Raw genomic sequence first — 18,885 nt, forward strand, 5'->3', positions numbered from 1 at the left:
AGTTCTAATGAAAGTTGCTTCCAAGGACTGAAAACCATCGGCCTAGGCTGTGGCTCTTACAGTATTTTTGGGAGGAGACGTAAGAGACACACAGGACGCTTTTGAGGGCGGTACACGTCTGCCCATCTATCAGCATGTTAGTGAGGAGGCTGGTGCCTATAGTTTTTAAAAAACCTCATTTTGGACTGGAGAGCTCAGCGGTTAAGAGCGCGAGCTGCTATTCCAGAGGACGGGGGTTCAATTCCCAGCGCCCGCATGGCAGCCTTTAACTTCAGTTCCAGAGGACCCACAGGCACACAAGTAGGCAAAAGACACACACACACACTACAACAAAACAAAACTGATGCTGATTATTTCACCTGGCCATGAAAACCACAAACTGACAGCAGTCATGTAAATGTTTTTGGAGGCACAATATGAGGGGCTCACAAGCCAATGTTAACCTTTAACCAAAACAACTGGTCAGTGGGTGTTTCTTCCCCTGCATCTGCCTCTCCACATTGGGAAAGAGCCTTCAGGAATGGGATCTGTATTACTGCCAAGTGGTTGGCACTAGAGGGGGAGCCTGTAGGTGGGAGGGGCGTGGGGGAAGTGGTGCCTGGGGCATGCAGGATGATGGTGGATCAAGTGACAGAGCTGTGAGTTAGGGAGCAAGGCAGAGCCTGCCACTGGCTTGCTACAGTGCGAGAGAGACTTCCCTTCAGACCCAGCACAATGGAGACCCAGATTCTCCTGGCAAAGCCAGGCTTTCAACTGTTTTTTTTTTTCCTCCCCTAGCCCTGATGGCTGGTCTCCAAACTTTGAGGAGGGCATGCATTGGGGGTGCAGGGTTTAAGACTCAAGTGGGTGTGCCCGACAAGCAGGAAGAGATGCAGCTCCATCGCTCGGGAGCTTTCCCTCCAGGCTGTGATTGTGCTATAATAAACCCAGGTCCTCGGAGTCAATCAGCATTTCCTGACGAGAGCTAAGCAGATCAGCGGCATTTATCCGGAGCCTGCAGCCTCTGCATGAAGGCCACGGTGGGAAGATTAAACCCAGAGGTCCACATCAGTCAGTGTCAACAGGAGAGCAATGTTAAGTTCAAGCCCTGGAACCCAGGTAAAGGTGGAAGGAGAGAGCCTATTACACCAAGTTGTAATTACTTGGCTACAACTTACTCTACAGGCACAGAACACACACACACACACACACACACTATTTAGGTGTCACTGTCACCAGGAACCAAGATGGCTTGGGGGAGGGGTACCTATGATTGAAATTCCCCACAATGCATTACACAGAGTGGAGGTGTCTGCAGCAGCCCAAATCTGCTGATCTTTAATTCCACAGGGGTCTTTGGATGTTCTCTGGTATTTTCTGTCCTAATGGCTGAGCAGCCTGGAAAAGATCAAGGGTTCTCTTCCACCCTGCACAGAGAGCCAGTGCACAGAACTCTTCATCAGCTATAAAGAGCTGAAGGCTCTCCGGGGAAAAACTTGTCACTCCTGGCTAATGAGGCCCCTGCCGTAGACAACGTGGAAAGGAGGACAGTGAAGGCCAGCTTGACTTCTGTGAGGCTGGCAGAAAGCACAGGGACAGTGTGGCATCTGACTCAGGACTAAAGGTCTCCCGAAAGTAGAGGCAGCAACCAGCAAGCTATACTTTTTTTGGTTCAAGGCCTGGAACATCCTGCAGAATGGGCCCCCGGGGCCAACTGGAGTGGTTTTCAGTCATGTCAAGGTTAATCACTGTACCTCCTACACTACCTGTTAGGGTTTCAGTTATCATAACCGGTTAGGAAGCTACTGGGCAGCAGCTACAAATGCTGAGCATGCCTGTGAACCAGACCACGACCTGTCACGTTACCTCTGCAGGTATGCACATATACATGACACTGTGACCACACACGCTTGCCAAGACAGTCACAGAAACATCCACGGCGACAGCATTCGCAGTGGCCTCCCACTACAAGGACCACTGACAGCCTGGTGGATACGTTCTACGCAGAATGCCACAGGGTCAGGACACTCAACAGACGATGACATGCAACAAAACTTGGGAGGAGTTTTGAGTGAAAGAGCTACTGGGTTTCATTTACATAAGATAGCGTAGGTAAATACAGCCAATCTACAACAAATATACTAACCACCATTGACTGAGCTGCTTTGGTTTTTATTTATGTATTCATCCATTTGGAGACAGGGTCTGTCTATGTAGCCTTGATCACCCAATCCTCTGCAGCCCAGTCTATCCTCAAACTCGAAACAATCCTCCCACGCCTGTCTCTCAGTTGTGGTGTGTCCCCTATCCCTGGCTCTTGTATACTTTATACAGTGAATCATATGATTTGTGAATAACACCTCACTGTTATGTTCAAAGATCTGTGGTATTTGAAGTCAGGACAGTGGTTACACTTGATGGAGCTTGGGTGTGGCCTCTGGGTCTTGTTTCATTAAAAAGAGCTGGTGACAAGAGCCCATTTAGGTGTGACGACTCTGGGTGCCTGTGCATGCCTCTGTGTGTACACCGAACCACAAACAGCTGGGTGGTGGCAATACACACCTTTAGTCCCAGCACTTGGGAGACTTAGGCAGGTGGATCCCCAAGTTCAAGGCCAGCCTGCTCTACAGAGTGAGTTCCAGGACAGTCAGGGTTACACAGAGAAACCCTACCTTGAAAAACTGAAAAAGAAAGAAAGAAAGAGAGAGAGAGAGAGAGAGAGAGACAGAAGAAAGAAAGAAAGAAAGAAAGAAAGAAAGAAAGAAAGAAAGAAAGAAAGGAAGGAAAAGAAAGAAAGGAAAAGAAAAAAAGAAGAAAGAAAATAACCACAAACAAAACAAGCCTGGGCCTTCATGCTTGGGGTCGTCTTAGCGTTAAGAAAAGTCCACAGTGCCACCACAGCATCCTGCAAAAGGACCCCAGTGTATGAGGATGGGGTTCCCTAATTCACTCGGGAAATATCACCTGTGGAAGGCAGAGAAGTTCTCAGAGCAGAAGGCACAGCCTCTGCACCCTTCTACTCAGAGGCCAGGCCTGTAGCTCTTGGGCTCTGTCACAATATGGATGGCCCTCCAGGCATTGATCCTGCAGCCTCTGGGTTCAGAAGTGAGTCTGTCTTCACCCCAGGAAGACCTCTAGGCCTTGGACAGACAAGCCTGTAGGACTGTCTGCCCAGAGCCCAGCCTCTCCTGTCTCTAAAGCCCCAGCTGGAATGCTCAGGGTGAGCTTGGAGAACCTGTCAGTTGCTGCCTAGCAGCAGGAACACCTGAGCCCTAGGAAAATGAATCTCCTAGGGAGAGTCCTGAGCTTGGGGAATTTAGGGTGCAGGATCATGGGGGCTTAGAGGCTGTAGGCCTGAGTGGGACATAGAACTGCAGGCACGGGGCCAGAACCTGGAGGATCCCTTTCATTCGGGAAGGGCTACACAGTAAGACCCTGTCTCAAAAACAAACAAATAAACCAGGAGAGAATTACAGAAGCTAGCTATGTCTCATTCACACTTCCTGCCACTTAAAACATCGAGAGGTGACTTTACAATCTGTCACAGACACTGGAGTCCTAATTTAGCTTACCATGCATAAACACGCCTACCAAATCAATACACACTGCAATAAACACAGCTGATTCTCCTCTTCCTAGGTCTGTGTTACACGACATAAAAATGTAAAAGTGAAGTCAGCTCCCGCTTGGCACACGGGTGATTCAATCAGCAAAACAAACTGACCCAAGCGCTTCCTTTTAAATGATCCAGGGTGGTTGGCTGAAACCCTTAGTTTAATTGCCACATCAACCCCCAGGAGAAACCCTTCTTGTAGCAGTACAGGGACGAGCAGTCCCGGGAGGAGAAAGCAACAAAGAGAAGGCCACTCTAAGGGCATTACCTTGGTCCCGTGGTAGAAGTCGTCCACGCATGTGGCGTTCATGAAGGTCTGGTGGAAGTGGGTGCTGGTGTCGATGCCCCCAGGGAGCACCAGTTTCCCGGTGGCATCGATCACCTTGGCCCCACCGGGGATCATGAGCTCACGGCCCACCTGCTGGATGATGCCGTTCTCGATGTAGACGTCTGCCTCGTGGGTGCAGTCATCATTCACCACCTTGCCTCCCTTGATGAGAATGCGCACACTGGCCGAATTGGCAAGCATGTTCCTGGGGGAGGTACAGGGGCGGGGAATCTGGTTAAGGTTACTTCATCTGCTGACAGCTCAGAGTCACTAAAGCCCCCGGCCCCTTCCTCTCGGAGCTCAACGCCACAGGCGGAGTGAATAGGGAGGGAGGGGTAGCCTGTGAAAACTGGTCCTCCAGGAAGCTTTAATCACAAGCCTTTCCATCATGACACAATGGCATTAATAGAGAAGCTGGGTGGGGGAGGGGGGGACTGGGACCCACAGAAACACCACTTTTAGGTGTGTACAAGTACACATGCATGTGTGAAAAAAAAAACATGTGGAGGTCAGAGGCCAACCTTGGGTGCTATTCTTCAGGCGTTGTGCATGGCGTTTCTTTCCTTTTAAAAAAAATTAGGTTTATTTATTTTATGTGTATGAATGTTTTGCCTAGTATATGTATGTGTACCGTGTGTGTGTGCCTAGTGTCTGAGACGGTCAGAAGAGGGTTGTAGTACCTTGTGAGATTTGAGTTAAGGATGGTGGTGAGCCACAACACGGGTGCTGGGAATCAAGACCTGGTCCTCCGGGAGGGTACCCAGTGCTTTGAACCACTGAGCCATCTCTCCAGCCTCATTTACCATGTTGAGAGGAGCTTTCAGTGGGACCTGGAGCTTTCTGGCCAGGCTAGGCTGGCTGCTCAGCAGGACCCAGGATTCTCCCGCCTCTGCCTTCCGGCTCTGGGATTACCAGGGTGTACCACCACACCCAGCTTCTCTCGTGGGTGTAGGAGACTGAGCTCAGGTCTTCATGCTTCTGCAGAAAGCTCGTTACTGACCAAGCCATCTTCCCAACCCCATCACTTTTTACCTTTCTAAAATACAGTCTGAATTTATATAGCTCTCTGTAATCATGGCTGGCCTTGAACTTTTGCCCCTTTCCTCCCAAATACTAGGATTACAAGTATGTAATCCTAGGCCAGCTTGCTATATGAATTTAAAACATCTTCATGCTTCCTATCTAATTTTATTTCCAAAATCTCACTGGGAGTCACATTTGACAAGCGAGAAGGCTGAAACTGCCAAGGAATTTGCGATCACCAAATAGCCAGCTCAACCAATGTGGCTTATGTGAGCAGTATCTCTCTAGCCCTCCATGGTGTAGAAGGCTCTTGGGGCGTGTTTCAAAGAGCCACATCCTCCAAACCCCACGACTAACTCATGACGTTCTTCATAGAGAGTCAGTAGCCTTCATGCCCTTGGCTCGGGCTCAAAAGTCTACCCATGAAGCCTTTGTAATTGTCTGTAGCTTGTCAAACTGTTAAAAATCTCTTATGGCCAAGCACCCAACCCCGGAAATTAAAAACTAGAAACCTTATGACTTTATTCTATTTTATTTTACTTTTGAGACAAGATCTTATTATGTAGCTTTGGATGGCCTGGAACTCTGTAGACCAGACCTTACAGAGATTCATCTGCCCCTTCCTCCCAAGTGCTGTGATTATAGGCATGTGCCCCTATGCCTAGCTTTTAGCTTTTAAGTCCACTTGCATACATGGTAAATGTCTTATCCTTCAGGACCCAATTCTACTGTCCTCTCTATGAAGAAGCTTCCTTTGACTCTTCTTGTATCTTCTACACGCTCAAGTGCTTTCATGGTACTGGATTCTATGACCGTCTATGGTCTAAGGCTTCACAGAGGAATCTCGTCAGTCACCTTTGACCTAACCCCTCCTCTTCCCCAGAATCTAGTAGAGGATGTGTGTATTTTCCTGGTTGCTCTTGCTGTGATAATCACCATGGCCAAAAGGAACTTGGGAAGGAGCGTGCTTATTTCAGTCTACAGTCTATCACGAAGGGAGCCACGGCATGAGCTCAAGGCAGGAACCTGAAAGCAGAAACTGAAGCAGAGGCCACGGAGGAACACCCATCACTGGCTTGCTCTGTTTCCTTTTTCATACAGCTCAGGCCCACCTGCCCACGGGCAGCACCACCCACCCAAGATGGACGGACCCTCCCACATAATTAGCAATTAAGAAAATATGACATGACACAGACACGCCCACATGCCAACCTGACAGAGGCAATTTCTCAGTTGAGGCTCCCTCTTTCCAAATAGGTCAAGTAGCCGACTGAAACTCACTACAATATGAGAAACTAGTGCGTAAACGATGAAAGAGCTCAGCTCCTCACAGTACTCTGATAAGCAATGTGGCTTAAAGCATGAGCAGAAGCCCAGTTCCGGAAGTTTCTGGAACATCTGGCAATCGTGGACACAAGCTCCTGCATCTAACACAGCAAACTATTGTAAACAGAGTGACAGAAACGACACATTTTCTCTCCTCCTCCTTTCATTTTTCCTGCCAGCAAGCAAGATCACACCCAGGAGTTTCTTGGGGGGAGGGGGAGGAGGTCTATGGAAGAAACATTTCTAGCAAGAAGACTCATCAGCAACCTGTAGTGTCTGGCTCGCTCTCCTGATCAGCTGGTTAGAGCAGTGGCCTCATGTTTTTATCACGTGTGCAAACAACCCCAAGAGAGAGTCCAGCACCTGCCAGGTGCTCCTGACTGGTGTGGGAGCTGTGGCCCCAAGGAGTGCTGGGATACGAGGCAGGTGGCTGAGAGTGACAGCTGTGCCCTTGAACATCTGCTCCCAGCAAGGTATCCTTCTGACCCCTGGGGAGAAGGGGCCTTGCTCCCCACTGTGGGAGGCATTGGCAAACAGGCCATGGGAGGAGGCCGAAATAGAGAGGCCAGGGAAGATGGAGGCACAAGCCTGTTGTCTGAGGCTAAACCCATATCTTCTGTTCCACACACTGAAAACTGGAGTAATAATCTTAAAAAATGGGTTTGATTATCAGGTGATGGAAAAACTATTCTGGTCAAATCCTTTCTTTTGCCTTCTTTCCTTCTCTCTCATTATGAAGTCCAGGTGTGGTGAGGAAGGTGATGATGGTGGTGGCAGGACTGAGGGGAGGAGGTGCAATTACATAACCCCACATATACCGGGGCACTGCCACATACTGTATTCATGTTTTTAAAAGGAAATACTGATTTGCCTCGGCGATCAGTACGTATGCACAGGGCGGGAAACCAGGAAGTATGAGGCAGGAATAACTTACAGAGGATTCTGCTCTGAGCTCTGCCACCGGAATCAAAAGCCAAGGGCACTGTCTTTGGTGAAAATACTAGCAGAGATTGTCAGAACATTAACGTCCTGGGCCCAGCACTTTCTGTGCAACACTGCAAAGAGTGGACATGGCAGGAAGTGTTAGCCTCAGTTGAACAGGAGGAAACAGAAGTTTGGAAGCTCGGGCAATGGGGGTGAAAGGTCCCACACTCCCGACGAAGGGATACAGATTCTGGATGGGCAAGGTGAGGGGAAGTTAGTCCTGGGAACTCAGCCCAGGTGATTGCTATATTCTCCCTAGGTCCAGCATTTTCAAAATGTTATTCAATAAACTTGTATTACTTTTACAATAGGTACATTAATATGTTTGCTTGGCTTTTGTTGTTGTTTTTGAGACAGGGCCTCTCTGCATAGCTCTGGCTAAACTGGAACTTCCTATGTAGACCAGACTAGCCTTGAACTCTCAGAAATCTATTCGCTCCTACTTCCCAGAGTGCTAAGACTAAAGGCTTGAACTGATGTGGCCAATGATTTCTGAAAGCTTTTTTTTCCCCCTTGTCTAAAGAGAAGCCAGGAGGAATAAAAGCTGATCCTAGCACTCAGGAGGCAGAGCCAGGCGGCTCTCTGTGAGTTCGAGGCCAGCCTAGTCTACAGCGTGAATTCCAGAACAGCCAGGGCTACACAGTGAAACCCTGTCTTGAAAAACCAGAAAACAAAAACAAACAAACAAACAAAAACAGTATTTTTTTTCCTATTTCCCTGTTGAAAATCCCTGAGGACAAATATGGCCCTTAGATTAATAGGGAACCCTACACAATGGGGTCTGGAGACCCCACTGCTATAGGACTGGGCCAGTCTTGGGTAGTCGGGCTGGACTTAGAACCACTCAAGGGGGAACTCCCTCACTCATTACTTATCCATGGGAGGAGGGAGCTACGATGGACGCCGTCTGTGCGCATACTGTCAAGATCTGCACACAGACCATGTGATGGCCTTGCCATTTCCCTAGGCCTGAGGCATTGTCCTTGACATGACCATCCTGGTGTCAACAATGCACATCTCCTCAGGATTTCATCTGCTCCCCGTGTCTCCCCACCCTCAACTGTATATGCCGAAGCCCTAACCCAGGAGCAGATGGCTGTCTCTGGAGATGAGTCTTTAAAGTTAAATGAGGCTATAAATAAAATGGAACCCTGACCTGGTGGGGTTGGTGCCCTTGTTAAGAGAACAGATGGTCTTGTTTTTCTTTTTCTTTCTAAGAATGTTGAAAAATAAAAATGGAAAAAGCCATCTGAGAACACAGGGAGAAGGTGGCCACTTTCCAGCTAGGGCAGGGCCTCCCCAAACCCCAGACTTCCAGCCTCAGAACCAGAGGCGAGTTAAGTTTTCAAGCGTTTACTCTACCCAGCCTGTGGCTCCTTGTTATAGCATCCTTGCCATACAAATACGAATGCACACATTCTTAGCCTTAAGCTGTGCTAACAACATGGAAGTAGGGTGATTTAGCTCCCGGTCTGCAGCTGCCCAGCGGAGCCACTTCAGGATAAACCAAAGCCTAGCCTTGATGCAGAATGTTGGAACTAGTGCCACATGCACCATCCTGACTTCTGGTTCTAGCTACAGGAGGCACAGCGGACTGTCATCACCTGTGGGGGCTAAGCCTTTGAGGATGACCACAGCTTTGGGACACCCTCAACCTGCCTGGCCTTGTAGAGAATACTGAGGCAAGGCTGTTGAGCACATTCCCTGCTCATATGTTTGGAGACTATTTCTTTAAAAGCCACACTGCAATTAATGGCTTGCAATGTCGCTCCTCTTTACTGGACAAAATTGTGAGAAAGACCCAGGCCCTGCTCTGGAGAAACCCAGCCTACTGTATGAGGGAGACACAGGTAACCACTTCACAGAGGAGCTAAAAGGTAAAGGGATGAACAATCGACAGATACAGGCTTACGGTGGGTGCCTTTCCCAGTCTACCAGACCAGAGCTGGCATGGGGGAGACCAGCTGTTCGGTGATGGTAGGAAAGCCTTGTGACATCAGAATCCTACATTTCCAAGTCTGTTTCACCAAGATGCCAACCCGCTGTTGGCTGTTGACATTCATTATGATTCTCACCTCTATCATAACCTCATTAACACCTGTCGTAAGACTTTCCTGCTCATCTCCGCTAAACACAACAAAAAAAAAGCATGTTCCTGGCAACTTTCCACAGCCCTGCCAGCCTTCTGCATGTGGCAGGGTTTGAGATGGAACAGAGCTGATGTTGGATATGCTGGTCCTCTTTGGAGCATCCCCAAAGGGGAGAGATCTAAAGGCAATTGTAATATATCCTCTTTAGCACCCCCGATGACCCTGGCTAGTCTGTCAGTAGTCTGCTCTGCGGAGCCAGCTGACCCTGGCAGCACTCCTGCAGAAGGTTCCAGTCAGAAGAAAACAGACACTAGACAGAATGTTAGTATTGATTTTACCAGAGCACCCAGTTTCCTCCCCAATCGCTTGCAAGTGCATCAATAAAAGCCCATCTCTGGCTCCCCGGTTCACTACAAGCTATAAAGTGCAAGCTGTGTGTTTCCCTCCCAAGCTTTAAGCTGAGTCCTAGGGACTATGGATGGTATCTAGATGTGCAGCCTCTGGGAGGTAATTAGGTTACAAGGGGAAACCCTTACAAATGGGATTAGTATCTTTACTAGAAGGACAGGAGAGTGAGCTCTCCCTTTCCTCTCCTCCACATGAAGATACAACATAAAGGCATTTGTCCCCCAGAGCCAGGAACAGCTCCCTCCTCAAAAACGGAATCAGTGGGTACCTTGACCTCAAGCACACCCAGGCTTCAGAACTGTCCAATCACTAAATCCCTGGGTTTTTCTGTTCTGTCAGTCTAAAGAGATTAGCATCACATTAGACAGAAATGAGCATTATAATTAAATCACTATTAAGGTACAACTGGGCCTTGAGATAAATGTCACCTCCTTTAGAGACTTCTGGCCCATACATTTAACAACCACAAAAACTGTAATCTGACAGTTATCTGTCTATGCATGCAAAAGAATTCAGAACACATGTCTGTCTCAGGCAGAAATGATAAAAATGCCAGGTAGTTAAAGCCATTAGAGAGAATAAAAGCATGGCATTCTGGAACTGCAGGAACTGTTCGTCTGCTGTGACTTTCCCTCCAGTCTGGACTTTTATCAACAAAGAAGGATTTCCCAGGAAAGGGCAGGGTAGCACTCTCCTGCAAACTGAGGCCCCTGAAGAATTCTAAAATTCATTCAGGAGCAGTGAGGGCTTTCAACAGCAAGATGCTGCATAGCTTTATGTGCCAAGATTTCTCTAACAGCAACAGCTTGCCTCCCCAGATGTCCTGATTCTGTGGCCTCGAATCTGTATTTCCTCAGCCAGTCCCAGGTGGGTTAGTACTAAGAAGAGCAGGGCCTTTGGGGTAGGAGGAGACACTGTGAGCAGGAAGTGAGGTCTTTCAGAGAGCGCCTCTTCAGGTTTAAAATGGCAACAGTTGGTGCTATCCAGCAACAGTCTTGCTGAATAACAGAAACCGCACATCTTGGAAACTGCAGGCAGGGGTTCCTAACCCAGAACCAGGAGGGCCAGCATCTTGCTTAACAGAGAGACGGTCAAGATTAGAGCTGCATCCACAAAACGCACCCTCCACCCCCAGACTCCTCAAAGGCGGCGGTGCTCTGCCAAGAAAATGCCAACCCCAAAGCCTGCATTTTGGAATTATCTGCTTCTGTCATCACCTTCCCAGCTCCCCGTGCTTGTGGGGAGGTGGCAGACAGTGGGGGCCTGCACAGTCTGCCCTGCACAGCTGCCTCCTCTTCCCCCCAATCCCCAACCCCACAGCAGCAGCTCAGCTGTAGGCTGCACAGGCGCAGGGATGCGATGGGGCTCCTTCCTGCACAAGGGCCTCAGCGTGAACTTGGCATTGGTTCTTAAGACACAGCTTCCTATTCTTAATGGGTACTGGTTGGCACACATTTCTTCTTTTGAGAAATCCCAAGCAAGTGTCTGGTGACTTCTTCCCTCCCTTGTAGACCTCTCCCCACTCTGGGATGTTTCTCTGACTTTTCCTTGACTTCTCAGTTTTCATCAATTTTTTTCCATTTTTCTGTGACGATTCTTAATAAAGCCTGCTTCTGCTTTTCGAGGAGAAGAGAGGAGAGGAGAGGAAAGAGGGAGAGAGAGAGAGAGAGAGAGAATGTAGCTTGTCATATAACTTGTTCCAGGGACATTAAAAAAAAAAAAAAAGGCAGTAAGTTCCCATGGCATTTAAGCCAACCCAACTGTTAGCTGGGTGGCAGTTCAAGGGTCGGTGAAGCTGGTGCAGTTGGAAGCCAGCACAGGCTGACTGGTGTGGCAGAAAGTCGTCACAGCTAGTCACGGATTCAAAAGGCAACCGTAGCAGTTGTTTCAGAATAAAGTGAGCAGACAACCTGCAGCTAGTTTTCTTCTGATCCACACAAAAGAAAGGAATAGAGAGATGGCATTTGGCGGCTTTCTCAAGGGGCGAGCCATCTTCAACCGGGGGGGGGGGGGTTGGGGGAGTATACGGGGGTGTATCTCAGTAGAGCTTGCCTAGTATGTGAGGCTCTTGGTTTGATCCCGACATTGGAAAACCACAAAAAGAAGGGAATGCTGGGAGGGTTGACAGAGCAACCTGGAGCCGCTCAGAAACAGGACTGCCTTTTGAGTTTAAAACTTAACAAATCAAAGCCTCAGCAGGTCGTGAAAGCCAGAGGGGAAGCTGGAAGCAAGTGGGAAATGCTAGGTTTGAGTTAATAGATTGATGTTAAATTATTTTACATGTATGGGTTCTCAGCTCGCTTCTATGTCTGTATATCATGTGCATGACTTTGAAGGCACCAGAGCCCCTGGAACTGCAGTCACAGACGGTTGTGAGCTGCCATGTGGGTGCTGGGAGTCAAACCTGGGTCCTCTGGAAGAGCAGCTCTTAACAATTGAGCCATCCCTTCAGTCCTAATTTTTTTTTAAGTAAACTGATTTCTACATTTAGAAGGCACCAAACATCACTTAACTAATCCAAAACAGATTTTATAATTAATTCTTAATAATTTTAATAACTATTAAGTTGATTTAAAATGGTATTTATGGGGCTGGAGAGACCCAAGGTGACTGGAATTAGGTGATTAGAATTCTAAGAGCTCTGCAGGAAGCGAGCCCTGCTCCTGGGATGCCCATCTGATGCTGGGTATTTTGTTTTTGAAAAAATTTTAAAACTAAGGCCGGCAATGGATCAGCTGCAAACCACACCCAAGAGCAGCCCTCCTTCTAGGCCAGGGAGGAGATGAAGGCGAGTGTAAAGCCAAGGGCACCGAGTCCTTAACAGGCTAAGATCAAGTAAGAGGTTTTAATCCCATCTGGATTGGCCTGGCTCAGCGTGGCCAGCCTAATGACCAGCAGCAGCGGTACACTGAGGACAGGAGCGACATTCCCAAGGATTAGCTGGGAGAGGGTGGGAAGAGGTGGATCACAGAGCACTTGTTCAGCAAGGTTGGCTGCAAGGCAGGGGAGGGAAACTGGCAGCTGTCAGAAGTCAGAGTTCAGTGGTGTGTGTGTGTCTGTATGTGTGTGTGTGGGTGTGTGTGTTAGGCAGATACTGGCTCTAAGTGTCTAGGGGTCATGTATCCTGAAGAAATGTTAAGTATGATAAAAACCCACATTCACAAGCCTGGTCCCCCAGGCCCCAGAGGAGGGCTGACAGAGGTGTATACACATGGGTGACAAGGATGTTAACTCAACACTGGGAATCAGCAGTCACTACCATTCCAGGGTCCCCTTCCCGCTCCCCGGAAGATTCTTCAGCTCTGCTCAAGCCCCCAGCCAGCTGTCTCCAGACCCCAGAAAGAATTTTAGTAGCACCCTTTGAAGGAAGCAGCTGCAGCTCAAAGACCTGCAGAGTGGCTGCTTCCCAGAACGCCAGCCATGGTGTGGAGGGACAGATGTCGGGAGCTAGGAGGGAACAGACAAACGACTCAAGAAGTCTTAAGCAGGAAAAAACCAACAATAGAAAACCAAAACAAACAAACAAAAAAACAGGGCTGGAGACATGGCTCAGCACTGGCTGTTCTTCAGAGGATCCGGGTTCAATTCCCAGTACCCATAAGGGCAGCTCACAGGGCAGCCTATAACTTCAGTTCCAGGGGATCAAATATCCTCACAAGGATATACATGCAAGTAAAACAATAATGCACATTTAAAAAAAAAAAATCACAAAAAACCCCAAGTTTTCCTAAGTGCAGAAATACCACAAGCCTGGCTACCTTATAAAAATCTAGATCTAGATTGAAATGGAACGTGAAAAAGAAGTGCATTTTTTTTTTCTCATTTAGACTGAAAATTAGAATGAATTAAGTACAGCCAAATGCAATACTTGCAAGCAATAATAAAGGGGACAAGCTAGACAGGAGCGCATGAACACAGTATGATTTCCATAATGCAGGGACTGGACCAGGCAAAAGTGAATGAGAGGTGAGGCATGTAGTGACGGAGTGTGAAGAGTCAAGGTCAGGACAGTAGCTCTCTGTCAGGTGGGGAGAAAGGGCACTGCTGTGGTCTCCTCAAACCCTCCTGTAACATGCCTGGCTGTGAGTGACGCAGGCATCGGCTGCGAATTAGTCTTTAAACCACACACGTATTTTCTGAACTCTCATACATAATTCATTAGACATTCAAAATTAAAGACAAAACAAAATGAGGATGTTCCTCCCCCCCCCCGCCTCAGAGGGACATTGGAGGGGAGCGAAGGTGCCGAGGTTTCAGAGGGTGTGTGCAGAGGGAATGGAGTCGGGGTTCAGCAGGAGGTAGAGCCAGGAGCATCAGATTTGATGTCATCCCCATGAGTGGGCAGCTGTGGCTTTCAGGCGACATCAACCCTACCAGTACGTAGTAACTCTTGAGCTCCTTTGCACGTCAGCTTCATTCACTCTCACAAGAGCCCTCTGAGGTGACTCTTGCCACGGCTGAGTTGATGAGTGAATTCCTAAGGGCTTCAGCCCCTTGACAGTTGAACCTTGCTGAATTCACGCGATCATTCTGAAAGAAATGAAGGGGTCCACTAAACACCGGCTGAAGGACGAATGAGCTGGCCTGATGGCGCTGTGCATGTGTCAAGGGGTTGGCCATAAGAACAGCCAACAGAAATGGGCAAGAAGGCTTCTCGAGAGTTCTGTGGGACAGCGGTGGGAGAGGGCCGCAGGCAGCCACTCACTTCTTTTGAAGAAGCACAAGTGTGGACTGGGGCTAAGAGGTAGGACAAGGAGGGAGCTGCTTCCAGACTCTGGGTAAGGTGTAGGAACCATCATCGGAGGCTCTGAGGGACACACAGCTCCCAGGATGTCAGCAGCAGCCAGAATGGCAGCCAATGTAGGATCATGGATGTACATGGGGTAGGCGCTGGTCTTTGGTTCTTCAGATGGCTCTAGCAGCGTGGGGGCAGGAAAGCCATGTTCATGGCAGTGGGGCCTGGGGGTGCACTGAGTTAATTAAGTGTTCCACAGAATAGAAAATGAAGGAACAGAACTAGGAAGGGTTCAAATGTTTTTTAGGGAGGGCTGTCTGAACTATACATAGTCAGGGTGTGTCCCAGAAATTAAATACCCAAAAATTTAATTAATAAATACAACTTTTAAAAGCCACATTTTACCTTCTTTCTTGAAATCCCTTGTGGCAGAAAACAGAGCCGTGGCCCTGAGTACTAGCTACTCTTAGTATATGGCACTTGAGGGAACCTGCCTCCCAGCTGGCCTTGGCTCTATTTTAATTTCACTTTACAGATAATGTGGTGATCATGACCAGGGAGGTCACACGCTTTGTGGGAAGGGCTAAGAGGAGGAGTGATTCTAAACAATTACATAAGATGGACGGTGCTAATGGGCTAACACATTGATCCTTTCTCGTATGGAATGTTTAGGGGACACTTCGGGCCCAGTATGGCACTCAAGCATTTTTAACTCATTTCTGTCTGTTACATAAGTGTTTTTCATCTGTCCCATTGTGTTGAGCCCAGATCCTTAATGCTTACCTGACCAGGGACACTACTGGCACATGAATACTCTAATTGGTGCCTGGATCTCTACGCTGCTCCAATATTGAGCCTGCTAAGTTGCAATACAAATCACAGAGGCGGGGTATTACACTGTGATGGGAAACCGCCTCCCTGCCCCCACGCACACACTTTGCTGCCCCCATGTGTTTGAATGTTTGGTCCCTGCATGGTGACACTGTTTTGGGAGGTGGAACTGAGCTTGAGGACTGAGTCACTGTGAGGTGGACCGTGAAGGTGACAGACACCTGCTTCCCTCCCATCATACACTTCTACTTCCTCAAGTGTATGATGAGCACCTGTAGCCTCATGCTCCACTGCCACAAACTGCACCAAGCCGGATTGTAACCTCTCAAACTGTGAGCCAAAGCAAAAAGAAAATTTTAAGTGCTTGTTTGAGGTGTTTTTGTCATAGTAGAAACAACAACAATAACACACAAGGTCATACATTCTATGATAGCTCTGTACAAGGCGACAGCACGATCAGCCGGTGAGCCAGAAGTTTGCAGCAGGAAGAAATGCACAGTTAGACATTTCCAATGAGGTGGGAACCAGACGAGCTATGTCAGCACTGAGTGAGTTGGGCACACACTTAGCTCTGACACGAGTGGAGGATCTCTTCTCAGAAATGCTTCTGAGCTGAAACTTGGTGGTTGTTTAGCTCCCCAGGACATGGGAGAGGCCAAGCAAGGGAATTCCAGACAGGAGCCCCCGTGGCCATTTGTCTCTGAGTGTCAATAGCTGGTGCACGGCACATGTGGGAATGTAAAGGGCAGGGCCCACCTCCTCCAATGGCCTGAGAGGGTGGTCAGGACTCCGAGAGCAGCAGGAAGGCTTGCCAATGTCTTGTAAATCTTCAGAGGGACAGAAGTACTCCAATAGAGCAAACAGGAGAGAGGAATGTGAGCAGCCAAGCTACTGGGAGAGGGGAACAGAGACGGCTAAGGATGAAAAGATGTTCACCTTTATTAATATTCAAAGAAATGCAAATCAAGATGAGCTTACATTTTACACCTGTCATAAAGGCACAGAGGAAAAGGAACAATGCCCAGAGTGAGTGAGAAAAGCAGGCCTACAACAGGCGTCGTGACGCACGCCCGTGATCCCAGCACTTGGAGTGGGATTGGGAGACACAAGTGGATCATGAGTTTGAGGTCAGTCAGGGCTACATACAGACACACACACACACACACACACTTAAATGCACAAACAGATATAACAAGAAAAGGAGTGGGAGGAGGGACAAAGGAGAATAATTGGGGTGAATATGAACAAAGTAAAATGATATATGAAATGTCATACTGAAAACATTACTTTGAATGCTAACCAAAACACCTTAATTTAGAAATGGAAGGCTAAGAACTGGGGATGTAATGCAGTCCGTTGGATAGACCGAATGCAGAGAGCCTTGGGTCTGACCCTCAGAATTGCATACAACTAGGCATGGTAGCACAAGCCTATAACACCAACACTCAGGAGAAGTGGTGACAAGAGAATCAAAAGTTCAAGGTCATCCGAGGCTACACAGCGAGTCTGAATATGATAAGGGACCATGTCTCAAATTTTTTAAACTACATATATGTATGTGTGTGTATATATATATATATATATATATATATATATATATATATCAAATTATATATATGAAGAGGAGTCTGGTGGACACAGCCTCGCTTCCCGTTTGGTTTTGAAGGCATTCCTACAGTAACATGGATCAGCCATAGCCCTGGCTGGGTGGCAGTGACACAAAAACTCAGGTGGCAGAAGAGCAGGCAAGCTCCCCGGAAAGCTACCTAAGGCCTCTTGTACACTATTTAGCAACAAACTTGTATAGCAAATGACCTCTCGCAGTGGCTCTCAGCCTGTGCATCGTGACCCCTGGAAAACACTTACTTCTGACGGTCTTAGGAACACCACTCAGTAGCAAAATTACTGTTATGAAGCAGCAATGAAACTGCTTTAATGGTTGGGAGATCACCATTACATGAGGAGCTGTATTAAAGGGTCACGGCATTAGGAAGGCTGAGAACCGCTGGCCTGTTGGAAGCATCTACTTTGGCATCTTTTGGTCCCCACAAAGTTCCTCATGCTCTACCTCCACCTGGCTCTGGTTCCAGAGCCCCCCAGCTCAGTGAAAGTCACCCTCATCCTGCCTGGGACCCACCTAGCATCAAGACGTCACCCTCCATGCAAAGAGTAAATTACAGGGCCATCTCGGCCAGCAGTAGTGAGTGTCCCCCACTCCCCATTGTGCTTCTTGACACCCTAGAAGAGTGGCATCTTCCCCCATGGCTGCTAAACAGGCCCCGGCCCCACCCAGTGAGCCGGCCTTCCTGCTGCTGCCTTCCTTGAACAAATGCGGGAAGAGGGAAGTGATAGGATGGCGTTCCAAGGTTTTGCCACCTTGCAGTGTCCCAGAGCCTACCTACCCTTCCGGACAAGGGCAGGGTTATGAAGCATGTGCTGCCCAAGGATGTGCTCTATCTCGAAAGCCAGTATAAAGTGGGGATAGAGGTGTGGCTGCCTGTCTGCATGTGTAACCCAACCACACCGAACACCAGCACTTCCTCTTGTTCACTGTCCCTGCCTGAGGAGGCGAAGGACTGACGCTTTCCCATCAATGCTTACTTCTCCCAGTCCTCCTCCGTGCCTGGTCCCTGGCAGCTCCTTACGGACCCCTAGTCCATCCTGGACTGAGGCTAAGGGCAAGTTTAGAATCCAATACACTGAGACTCCAGCCGGGGACACCTGGTGCTAGACAAGCCCTGACAGTCTGCTGCCAACTCTTGTCCTGGCAGTCAGACCCCAGTCATGGGCTGCTTCCCTGGGCCCTGGCTGTCAAGGGCCTGGTGTCTTTATTTCCTTTAAGCATGCACTGCTCGGCTGGTATCACTCCCTCCAGACGAGAGCTGCCTGTTGCTGACCGCCTCCTGTTGGCTCTTTCCTGACATCAGCTGCTCGCCTCCTTTCTACCTGCACTTACTTCTCATCGCCACTGAGCCAACTCACCTGTTTTCAGACCATATGTGTGCCTGGGTTATCTGCCAAGTGTTCCCCTCCCATCACAGGTGCTCCTCCCAGGAGAGGGAAGCCGGTCCAGGGTTTGTCACCCATCATCCCTCCACCCCCCTCCAGCCATTCCTTGTCACAGTTGGCCTTACTGTGTTGTGGTAATCGGCTGATCTATGGCCATTCTGAGAGCCGACAGGATGAGAGCAGTTTCAGCGTTAAAATGTGTTCATCTCATTTACGTAACATAAAAATAGAGAGAGAGAGAGAGACATTTAACAGGATATATGTAAACTCCATACAATGAGAAGTTACGGTGTTGGAGCCTGAGACTCAAGAAAAATGAAATGGAACACAACAACGCTTTTGTGGACTGTGAAGACCTCCCGTCAAGGGTGAGCCCTCCCCAGGTAGATCACTAGATCCGCTCCAGTGCACGCAGCCCTAATAGGCCGAGTGTAGACGTGATGAACTCATTCCAGTAGGAATCACAGGACGGAGAACAAACGAGCCAGTTTTTTCTTTTAAAAGGATAAATTAGGAAGGTTTCAAGACTTAGTGTAAAGCTACCGGGCCAGGAGGTGGG

General features: G+C 48.5%; 1 protein-coding gene across 2 annotated transcripts in view; it reads right to left on the bottom strand.

The window, feature by feature from the left end:
- The window catches only part of Dpysl5 (dihydropyrimidinase like 5), a 74,263-nt gene that overhangs the window by 38,824 nt on the left and 16,554 nt on the right, over nt 1-18,885 (bottom strand). For both annotated transcript variants that reach the window (XM_060365098.1, XM_021635476.2), the window contains exon 2: nt 3,861-4,125. In XM_060365098.1, the coding sequence (XP_060221081.1) occupies nt 3,861-4,121 (261 nt within the window). In that variant the 5' untranslated portion in view covers nt 4,122-4,125. The remainder of the gene's footprint in view (nt 1-3,860; nt 4,126-18,885) is intronic.

Source organism: Meriones unguiculatus, chromosome 1 (genome assembly GCF_030254825.1).
Source record: "Meriones unguiculatus strain TT.TT164.6M chromosome 1, Bangor_MerUng_6.1, whole genome shotgun sequence".
Lineage (NCBI taxonomy): Eukaryota > Metazoa > Chordata > Mammalia > Rodentia > Muridae > Meriones > Meriones unguiculatus.